Source organism: Takifugu flavidus, chromosome 8 (genome assembly GCF_003711565.1).
Source record: "Takifugu flavidus isolate HTHZ2018 chromosome 8, ASM371156v2, whole genome shotgun sequence".
Lineage (NCBI taxonomy): Eukaryota > Metazoa > Chordata > Actinopteri > Tetraodontiformes > Tetraodontidae > Takifugu > Takifugu flavidus.
Genome location: NC_079527.1, coordinates 6,603,646 through 6,614,294, shown reverse-complemented (window position 1 = coordinate 6,614,294; position 10,649 = coordinate 6,603,646). Strand labels below are relative to the sequence as shown.

The window sequence follows — 10,649 nt, the reverse complement described above, 5'->3', positions numbered from 1 at the left end:
GGAATATGCTTTTAATGGACTAAACCCTTCTGTCCCATGAGATGTGAAATATTAAACTTGAAAGGAAGTCTCTAATGCTGAGATATTGGTGAAAACTGAAACTCTTGGCAATACACAGGCTAAATTTGGATTTACAATTTGGGACAGTGGAATGGCTGAAATGCAAAGGAAATGAAATAAAAATGTACTTTGTGTCAAATTTAAAAAGTCTGAATGGGCCTAAGAATGGGCATGCAAGATATGAGAATGTATAGCTCAGAATGCCAGATGGTCGTCAACACGATAATATTAAGATTAAGAGAGTCCTGATGAGCGTGACGTGACTTATCTCGATCTGGCCCCGTTCATAAATTCCCCCAAAGTTTGATTCATTGCTGGGATCATATCCTTATTTGTTCCACCCCGACGCGACTGGAGTGGATACAGTATCCTTGTTGGGAGGACAAGTCGCAATTCCCTTAACATGAATGTTTGGGTGCTTGAATCAGCACGCGCACGTGAAATGGGACAGTTGGACTTGTTTTATTGCAATTATTTATTTATTGCGAAGCTGAGGCAGCCAAAGGTGTAGAACCATTGGGGATGTGGGGCTTTTTTTTTGCTCAGTTGCTCAGGTTCTCCAGGCTCATGTGTCCACCAGCCTCTTCTCCCTCTCCAGTGAGTCTTTGAAATCCGACCCCAGCTTTAGGAGTGACCGATGATTATTGGCTTTTGGGCCTAAAGCGCAACCTCGTTTATTATTTTTGTTTATTAATTGGGCTGAGGAGGCGTAGACGGGCGAGCTTCATGGTTCACACGCCAGCACATATTTTGGGGTTTTGACGTGCTAGTGTAAGTAAGCAAAATCAGCAGGGAAAAAAAAGATGCAGGAAACAATTTAAATAAATGTAATTCCATTATGCAACTGAATATTGTTGACTTTTATTTCATGATGTTATTTCTGGTGTTATCTATAATACTAGTGCCACAACTGTAAAAATGTCTGGAATGTGGACATTAAATGTCGGAGCTCATAAGCTTATGCTTTACCTCTGCACCGTTTTTCCTAGAGGCTACAATTAATCCAGGGTTAACATGCTGTTTTTTTTATTTTTTAAATTTTGTTCATTTGAGAAAGAGACATTTTTGTACATGTGTGCGTATGCGCGTGTATGTGTGTGTGTGTGTGTGTGTGGTGTGTGTGTGTGTGGTGTGTGTGTGTGTGTGTGTGTGTGGTGTGTGTGTGTGTGTGTGTGTGTGTGTGTGTCTGAAAAATTCCAAATTTCATTTAAACGTTGTGATAAGTGGGTATAAGCAGATATGGCCAGAGGGTGAAGAGGTGGAAACATCATGAGGAAGAGGATCAGGATGAAGATGACCTGCCCAGAGATCCCACTCTATTATTATTATTATTATTATTATTATTATTATTATTATTATTATTATTATTATTATTATTATTATTATTTAAAAGCCCCTGCAAGCAGCCCAGCTCATAACAGATATGCTCCGAACTAATTACGCTTCAACTGTTTTCGCTTCAACTGTGCATTAGTGCCACTAAGTGGTGGTTTTAGAGAAATGTTATTGGTTTTGAATGGAGAGGTATTGTTCTTGTAGGTAGAGTGCACGTGTGAAAATTTGAATCTTTCCGATCATGAGATGGTTTACAAATATTATCATTTCATTGTTTGAAAACCACGAACAAAAACAGTTTGGGTTATACATTTTATGTGTATTATTTTTTTAAATGTGTTTTATGAAGAACTGGAGAAACCAAACGATTAGAAAAATACTGATAATGGATATCACAAGTCAGACTTTTACGTCGTCCTGAGAGTTTAAATAATAATAAAACAAATGTTAGAGGCTATAACTCAACATACGTCTAAAGCCTTTTTTATATTCATGTAAAAACAAGTGGGTTAAAAAAAAGTGTCTCATGTTTCATCAGAAGCGCCATATCCTCCGAGCTCTTGTGTGCGTGGTTTCCATGGCAACGAGGCCTACGCAATAGCTTCTTCCCCTGCTTAACCCTTCGACGAGCCTTCATGTCAAAAGTGGTAAAGTATATAAAAGCGAATTAAAAGCACGGTGTACATTTTGGTATCAAGCGGAAATGTCCAGTAAATCGATTAACAGCCAGCGCCCCGGAGGCTAAATTCGGTTTTCTCTTCTTTGTTTTCGCAGACACCAGAATACAGGAGTGCATGTGACCGTTCAAAACCGGAGGACCGGTGAGTATTTACAAGTTTTAGTCTGCTCATGAGACATATTTAGTAGATTTGAAATGGCTGTTTTTTGGGAGGAAATGAAGAAAACAGGATTATAAATCAAAGCTTCCAGTATTTTATTGAGGGATTGCAATCTGTCAAAATGAAAGAAAGACGAAATATACTTGGAAAAATAAAAAATAGCTGTTGGCATAAAAATAAACTGAGAATATGACAAAATCCCCACAGTCAGCCAGTTTCATTGAAACTCATGTGAGTTAATAATAGATGTGATCCAGTTAGTCAAGTGCGGAATTCCAAATAAAAGGTTGCTGTTCTCGTTGGGCTTTCCTGACATCCTGTGAGCTTACTGCCCATTTGCTGAATGATGGGAAGTCAGTAAGGAGTGTGTTACACAAAACCTCACGACAATCGTGAATATAAGGAGGAAAATAAGCCCGGGGACAGGATGTCTCCTTCAAAAGTGCTGGTTAGATGTGGGGAAACCTGCCAATCTGCCTCCAGCCACACTGGAAGAATGGCAGCCATCTTTGCCAAACACAGGTTGCGCCGCACATGTGACAACCATCGAAAAGTCTGCACTTGCCAGCGTTATGAGGTAGCGTGGAGGGATGGAAACTTTCAAACAAAACATGCAGGCGTTTAAAAAAAAAATCAAATCAGCTCTGCCAGTGTATCTTTTTGATCCCAGTTCTGAATACAAAGGTGCATCTGTGTTATGAGTCGAACCAGATTGTGCACCTGGGAGACTTGGTGCAGAATCAGGCAGCAAAGCAAGCTCATGAGTTGCTACAGTTAATTGATAGTTTGGTAGTTTCCCTTTTGTCCAGGCTGCGTATCCTCTGCATGTTTATTTACACGTACTGAAACTGTGTCTCCTCAGGGATGGAAGAAGAAGTGTGCGCTACAGATGTAACACTGTCAACATCGCACAGGATGTCTTGTGCCGAAGACCAGGCTGGGTAGAAGCTAAAGAGTGAGTCGGGCCGAACTCTTGATCTTCACGTGATTGTTATTGTTCTGCCGTTATTGGGCCTTGAAGGCAGCCTGTTCTGTCTATCGCCCAGGAACGAGGACTGGGACTTCATCTGGTGCGATCTGGCCTGGATCAGGGACAATTCCAATCACTTGTACATGGAGGAACATGTGAGAATCAATCATTTTCGGAATCAGTTTGAGGTGAGGCTCTCAGATGGGATTTGGAACTGTAATTATTTGAGCTAACGTTTCCCCTTTTTTTCTTTCTTTGTGATTCATATTTCAGCTTTGCCGCAAAAACCTCATGGTGAAAAACCTCAAAAGACATCGCAAAAACCTGGAAAAGGACTTTGGCCACACGGAAGCATCCAAATGTGACTTTTTCCCCCGCACCTTTGTCCTGCCCAACGAATATCACCTCTGTCTGGAGGAGTTTAAGAGAACCCTCGGCAGCACTTGGATCATGAAACCGGTCAGATAAAAGAATGAAATCAGATTTTAAACCTGAAGACCACAGATACTCAACAGGCTTACTCATTTTAGGCAGGGAAATCTCAAGGGAAGGGCATTTTCCTCTTCAGGAAACTGAAGGAGATCATGGATTTCAAGAAGGTGAAGAGATTTCCAGATTTCTAAACATCTAAATTTTGTCCATTTTTATAGATTATTTACTAAAATAACGCTCTTGAACAGCACATCACCCGTTCGGATGAACAGAGAGACACATCTCAAGTGGAAAACTTTGTTGCTCAGCGTTATATAGAAAACCCCTACCTGATCAATGGTGATGAACGGAACACAAAAGCAGGATGGGTGAATGTTTCAGAATTATTCCAGTGACTTTTTTTGTGCTTTTTTTTTCATCCCCACAGGCAGAAAATTTGACCTGAGGGTTTATGTGCTGGTCACATCTGTACGTACTAAAACCTTTTCCAAAAACAGTTTTTATTTATTACATTTCCTAAAATGTGTTCATGCATTTTACTTTTCAGTTTGTTCCGCTAAAGGCCTGGCTGTACCGAGAGGGCTTCGCCCGCTTCTCAAACACACGCTACTCCCTCAGCACCATCGATGATAAATGTATCCTCTTGCATCAACATGCTTAGACCTGACGCAGAGATTCTCAGTTCAGCATCGCCACCCCTCCTGTGGAAGCCTTTCCTCGCCATCTGAAGCTGAGGAAACACCAAAGTCCACCAGAAAGTGTTGATTTTCTGCCCTTATTGTGTCACATTTACCCAGAGTTCTACTCAGTGCTTCTCCTCAGACATGCACCTCACCAATGTTGCTATTCAAAAAACTGCTCCAGATTATGACCCGGAATCGGTGCGTAGCTCAAAAACCACACCGGTTTGCTTCATTGCACCTGAAACGTGTCCATTCTCCAGTCTCCTCTTTGTTCTCCAAAGGTACGCAAGTGGACGGTGCAACATCTCCGACGATACCTCACTGCCAAGCACGGCAGAGCGAGGGTCGGGACACTGTTTGAAGACATCGATAATATTTTTGTGTGCAGCCTCCAAAGTGTCCAGAAGGTCATCATAAATGACAAACATTGCTTTGAGCTCTACGGATACGACATTCTCCTGGATGAGAACCTCAAACCGTAAGTTGATGTTTAACGCTAATTTGTCTGGGCTCAATTTTTACCAGGCGGAACATTGCCACGGCAACTATGCCCACAAAATCTCACCCGTGATGCCAAGCGAATGCTTGTGCGGGGTTTGAAGAAAAGGGCGACGGCATATAGATCGCATCCTTAAGCGTGTTTGGGAGGTTCGTATGAGTGTTGCTGCAGTTTAAAAATGTTTTTAAAAAATAGAAAAACATTGCTTCACAGCCAGATCTTCATTTTCCTGGAAACATTCACTTAGTTCACTCCACACAGGGAAACGCACGTGCATGGACAAGCGAAAATGGCAATCTCACATTTAACTTGTCATCATAGATGTTTCGACGGAGAGCAGTGTTAATGTTATCTTGACAAGCGAGACGTAGTCCCGCTGTAAATAACTCACTGGAGACAGCGTCGCCATCAACTGCAAATATTCAGGCGCCCTTTCGTTCACTTGCTTGAGGCCTGAAAGCCTGGTGTCATCACCCTCTCATGCAGATGGTTAATTGAGGTGAATGCGTCTCCATCCTATGTGGCCAGTAGCCGAGAGGATTACGAAATGAAGTTCCGCCTGTTGGAAGACACTTTGAACGTCATCGATGTGGAGCGGAGGTAAACGGCTTTCAGGTCACTATGAGCTGAAACACAAGGATTCTGTCTGAGGCCTTTAGAGTTTGTATTTGCATTTATTTCCTGTCACGCTCGCACAGAATGTTGTTTTCCATGTAGGCTAACGGGCAAGGAGAAGAGGGTGGGCGGATTTGATCTCATGTGGAACGGCGGTCCGGTACACAGAGATGATGTCATACCGGCAACTTGTGGCAGCTCCCCTTTCCCTTCCAACACTCACCTAGGTAACCTGTCGCCGCCGCTAGAACATTCTCCAGACGAGCGTATCTCCAGTCCAGGGTGGTGCGTCCGTGGAGTATATTCTATTTTCACTAAGGGCTGCAAATAATCTCTGTTGCAGGGTGTGTGAATGACAGAGAGAAGCAGCTCCGTCGCCTTCTCAAACCAATCGCAGTAAAAAGAGGACGTGAGAACATTCCGGAAAAGCGTCAGTAATGTCAGCTTCTTGTAAAGGACGAGGTGTGAAAGCAGATTTGGAGGTCTCCCGCTTTCTGACTTCACAGGCAGCGTGGCAAAATCATCAACCCTTTCTCAACAGTTCTGCATAACCCCCATTTAACAGGCTGTGCAAACACTGATTTAAGAGAAGAGATTGCTCCACTAATTAATTATGTTAAGAATACTACTAATAATAAACCTACTGCCCGACCAGCTGTCTGGAGTGTTTTATTGCAGGTCAAGATTGCAAAAATAACAAACAAATGTGCTGCTAATGTGGGCCGGGATTTAAGTGTTACTGCACAGTGTAAATCTCCATGGTAACGCAATCTTTACAATGCTTTATTGCAAAGACATCTTGGTTGCATTTTCAAGAGATGAGACCACTATAATATCAGAATATTTCATGCCATAGTGAATTCTATTAAGTGCTCTATTGATTTGTGACAAATGCAGCTGGCAGCCAATGTGGCAGGAAGCATTAATGGTCCCTCCATTATTTGCTCATTAGCTAACCGCATGGTCTGTTTAAAATTTGGACTTTAATTATTATTAATTAAGGTTTATGATAGTTAAAAAATGCTGAAAACACATAACTTTATGGCATACTGTGGTAACTACTTAATATCTTCCACAGAATGACAAAATTATAACTGTTTCTTCAGTGTAAAATATTTATTTCAATGCTTACAAATACTTGCATTAACCAAAAATACACACCACAGTTTTTCTGCGTGCAATTCAACACAATATACTGTACATCTTTATAGTAACACGTAATCCCTCCTGGGCCCTTTAACTATGGCTTCAATAGCGGAATTTAATGTAAGGAGTACCCACTTGAACCCAACACATTATACACATACATGGATGTAGTGCTTCCATTTTAATACAAACAATGCAAGAAAGACTTCAAGTATGAATCTATCTAATATGTTCTAGTGGATGATGTAACAAAAGCATGACAGAATTGATACAGGCCATTTACATTCAGCACATTTAGCATTCTTTGTGTGTGTGTGCGTACTGACGTAAACATGAGAAGTACAAGCAAAATCACAACACTTCATGAACATTACTATGGTATAGAAAATGTGGAAAAATATGCATCTACATTCATAGCAAACATTAATCCTCAGAAACAGCTCAGCTCTTTGCAAAATACAGTAATTTGAGCAGACTACATTTCACTGTGTTCACACATTAGAAGCCCTTGTAACTGAATACGTTAGCATCACTGCACAGAAATATCTGGGAAACAACATTACTGCTGCACATCATCAAATGCACACTAAGAAGTGAGGAAATACATTCCGAACACTCCACTTATAACAGCTAGGGTTGCATTCAGCACATAAAACGTACAGCCCAGATTCCAAAATAGTTTGAGCTTGTTAAGCAGGAATAAGAGCAGAGTCGAATCATTTACGAAATGTACCTGAGCTGATGTGGCAATGATATCTTGTCTTAAATAAGCCAAGTCGCACATCCTCTAGAAAGCATAATCCAGTTACCAAAATCCATCCCCAGATAGTCATAATCCATCACCTTGCAAAGCTGAGGGAAGCCTGTTTACCCAGTTTAACGGCATTGTCTTGGGCGTAGCTGCGGGGTTTGCTCGCTCTCATGTGAACAGAGGGCTACAGCTGCTTCCCTGCACTGTTCCTGCAAAAAAAATGACCTGATAACAAGACTTTGGAGTCACAGCTTTTGTCAGTCCGGCTCAAATGTGTGGCTGGAATGCTCAAGACCCTCGGGCTGCATTTACTGTCAAGAACCAGCAACATCACACATCCACTAGGGTCAAACACAACCAGCACGCCGATATGTCAGCACTGTCGAATGGAATATTTAGACAAATGTTTCCAACCAAGTATGCATCAAAGTGTTCTCGGAGCTTTAACTCACAGAGCAACGTAACGCTTTTGCAATCAAGCTGGGTCCATTTTGACCGGGGGTTACTTACACAGGAAGCTGCTCAGTGCAAGAGATGCTACCGATACTGCGATTGAAGCTAGTTTCAACATTAGTAGCACACTGAAAGATTACTGCAGTGCAAGAAAGTTTCACTTACATTAAAAGCTGAGTTTAAACCGGGCTTAGGGTCAAAGCAAACCCTCTGTAACGCGCAACCCATCACTATGAGTGTATATTTGATGTAAGTTTTAAAGTAAACAAATATGTACATTAAGTTTCTTAGATTGCGTTGCTGTATTATCACTATTCTAGCTGCTTAACTATTAGTTTGGATCTTTCAAAAGGTCATACACTGACTGACCTCGGCTGCCACTGCTGCAAAATAGTTACGTTTTAGCGTTACATCACACAGAAAGCGAGCGTTAATGGAATCGCCGTGGCACCAGGGAAGCTGCAGGAGTACAGGGCTTACTTTGAGTCAAAGTGCACAGTTTTTGTTTTGCTATTCTGCTTATTGATAGGTGGGGCTTTAGGGACAGTCTGTGGGTCTTTAGCAGCTCTTTTGAGGGCTGTTTTAGAGGCCTGAGCTCCTGCCTTTGTCTTCAGCGAGTCCTTCTCCATTTTCTTGGATGAGAGAAGCTCCCTTTTGCTTCCAACTGAAGGGTGTTTCTCAACAGTGGCTGCTTTGCTGCAATCAGACTCCTTTTTAACGTCCGTCTCAGAATTAGCTCTGACACGGCTTTTCCTCGCCAGAACCCTGGTGTTACTTCCTGTATCCTGGGGTTGCTTACGGGCATTTCCTGCTGCGTGCATTTGCCTGAGATGGCTTTTTGCACCCGAGGGGCTCACTGGGGTCTGGGCTCCTCCACCATTGCCTGGACCTCCAGGGCTCCTTCCTTCTGTGGATATTCGCGTCTCGCTGCTGCTCCTCTTTGCCGGAGCACCGGGTCTGGCTCTTCGCTCAAGCAGTGGGCTGAGTCGTGAGTGGCGCTGGTAGGCATAGGCAGAACAGCTTCCATTGCACAACGGATAACGAATGTGACAGTGAGGGCATACAGGGATGCGAGAGTGCTGCTGCTGCTGCTGCTGCTGCTGCTGCTGCTGGACTGAAGCGGGTGACGGGGGGTTATTTACAGGTGTGAACGGGAATCCACGCTGGCTGTGCCTCAGGCCTTTAGGGGAGTTGAGTCGGGATGATGGAGCTGTGTGTGGCCTGGGTGGATGAGAAACCGGGGCAGAGGGTAAGCTCTGCGGTCTTGAGCGGGTACCGTGTTGACGGGTGCTTTCTGCTTGCACCGTTTGGATCTGAACCCACTCCAGCTGCAGAAGCCTCTCCAGGTACTTCTCCAAGGGCCCCACAGGCTTGGGTCGGGGGGCACCTCGGCCTTCAGTATGAAGAAACAGGGCCAGCTGCCTCAGGCTCCAGCTGTTAAATGGAGGTGGCAGGAAGTCCGGGTAAGTGTAGCTAGGTTTCCCGCTCTCGTCATCGTCACCATCATCACCATCGTCAGCGGCTCCACAGGGTCCAGGGAAATCTGGAGGAAAGTCATGAGTGGTGATGACCTCAGCCCGGAGGTTGAGGTGAGGCGGGGTACAAGGGGTGCAGGGGGAGGGCAAGACAGGCAGCCTCTCTGAATCTGACAGATCACTGGCACTGTCACTGTCAACATCCTTCTGGTTGAAGTGCTGCTGTAGAACCTCTGGCGAGGGTGCAGGGGAGTGGATGAGAGGGTGCCCTGGGATGTGCCGTAGCCCTGATATTGGGGAAAGAGGGAGAGAAAGATCCCGGCGGTTTTTCCCCATTCCTATGCGGTGCTGGAGCAGCTCATTGGTAGATTTTGACATGCGTTGATTTTCACATCGCTCCTCTTTCCTGTGTACGGATAAGTGTTTGCGGAGCTGAGGTCTCAAATCTCCTTCTTCATCAGGGCTGCAACATACACACAAGTGTAAGGACAATCTTGTCTTCTCCTGAACCAGTGAACTCAAGAGTGTCTGAACATGTACCTGGTAAGTTTATTAGAATTCCGTATTGTCCCAGATTTGACCCTACCACCTTTTGACTGCATACCCTATAAAACAATCATAAATACTGTCATGTTTTTTAAGACGATGTATAATATAATGCTCAAAAACTATTTTTCCTTAAGGATTGTCATTGTTGCTGAAACTTTGTTGCATGCTTAATACCTACCCTCTGCACTGCTGTCACTGTGTCCTTATCTTGACCTGCTCCTGGCAGCCCATTTTTAATTTGGCCCACCGTTTTCTTCATTTTGCTACCTTTTTTTGAACTGTGCAAACATAGTTAATCAATGTCAGTACGGGATCACAAACTTGATATTATGTGAGGCCTACCTGCTGCCTGATGCATTAATTTCAGAAGCTTTTATGCGTATTTTGTCTTTTGGTACGACGCATTTCAGTGCCGTAGATGCCGTGCGCTCCTGCATGATGGGTCCCATGTTGCAGATCGCCCGAAAGGATGCTGCTTCGAGTCCAGCGTTAGCTAAAGAACCCAACCGACATCGCGAATCCGATACTCTACTCTAAGAATAAAGCAAAAAACGAGCATTTTCTCAAAATTGCTGCAACGCATCATGCGCAATCCTTTTCGATTGGGTTTTAATTTACTGTCTTTGCCGTAGATTCTTTTCTATCATTAAATAATGCTCAAGTAATTAAATTCCAAGTCTTGGCTACCGGTAACCCATCTATTATTTGCCTGTTCTCATTAAAATGCAACACGGGCTTTATCACCTCGTCTTTCCCAGTCAGGTTTGTTTACCTGCTGCCGACTGGCTCGCCGCTTGAGTCGACCTGGACATGCGCGTTGCATTGTGGGATTGGAAGTACAA

The 10,649-nt window shown here is 43.6% G+C and overlaps 2 protein-coding genes across 4 annotated transcripts; one reads left to right on the top strand and one right to left on the bottom strand.

Moving 5' to 3' along the window:
* Nucleotides 1-1,922: 1,922 nt before the first annotated feature.
* On the top strand, nt 1,923-6,089 carry ttll9 (tubulin tyrosine ligase-like family, member 9). 3 transcript variants are annotated; one of them, XM_057040060.1, is made up of 14 exons: nt 1,923-2,042; nt 2,170-2,216; nt 3,097-3,189; nt 3,281-3,392; nt 3,478-3,663; nt 3,735-3,803; nt 3,885-3,975; nt 4,064-4,104; nt 4,184-4,271; nt 4,459-4,517; nt 4,601-4,797; nt 5,305-5,418; nt 5,536-5,660; nt 5,777-6,089. In XM_057040060.1, exons 1-14 carry the CDS (start codon nt 2,031-2,033, stop codon nt 5,869-5,871), a joined length of 1,329 nt encoding a protein of 442 aa, XP_056896040.1. In that variant the 5' UTR covers nt 1,923-2,030; the 3' UTR covers nt 5,872-6,089. The 3 variants fall into 3 exon arrangements, with proteins under 3 accessions (XP_056896040.1, XP_056896041.1, XP_056896042.1); XM_057040061.1 differs by having other exon boundaries at nt 4,459-4,600; nt 4,708-4,797; XM_057040062.1 differs by lacking the exon at nt 5,777-6,089 and having other exon boundaries at nt 5,517-5,648.
* Nucleotides 6,090-6,530: 441 nt separating this feature from the next.
* fam217ba (family with sequence similarity 217 member Ba) lies at nt 6,531-10,619 on the bottom strand. Its single transcript, XM_057040056.1, has 4 exons — nt 10,150-10,619; nt 9,986-10,085; nt 9,799-9,863; nt 6,531-9,721 (listed from the first exon to the last, which is right to left on the bottom strand). Exons 1-4 carry the CDS (start codon nt 10,254-10,256, stop codon nt 8,260-8,262), a joined length of 1,734 nt encoding a protein of 577 aa, XP_056896036.1. The 5' UTR covers nt 10,257-10,619; the 3' UTR covers nt 6,531-8,259.
* Nucleotides 10,620-10,649: the final 30 nt, after the last annotated feature.

Excerpts from the sequence above, each read along its gene's own strand:
- ttll9 (XM_057040060.1), top strand. Across the intron at positions 3,393-3,477 it reads ATTTTCGGAATCAGTTTGAG|CTTTGCCGCAAAAACCTCAT; the intron begins GTGAGGCTCTCA and ends TTCATATTTCAG. Across the intron at positions 4,105-4,183 it reads TTTATGTGCTGGTCACATCT|TTTGTTCCGCTAAAGGCCTG; the intron begins GTACGTACTAAA and ends TTTACTTTTCAG.
- fam217ba (XM_057040056.1), bottom strand. The coding sequence starts at position 10,256 with ATGGGACCCATCATGCAGGAGCGCACGGCATCTACGGCACTGAAATGC. Across the intron at positions 9,864-9,985 it reads CAGTGACAGCAGTGCAGAGG|GGTATGCAGTCAAAAGGTGG; the intron begins GTAGGTATTAAG and ends ATTGTTTTATAG. Across the intron at positions 9,722-9,798 it reads AATTCTAATAAACTTACCAG|CCCTGATGAAGAAGGAGATT; the intron begins GTACATGTTCAG and ends TGTATGTTGCAG.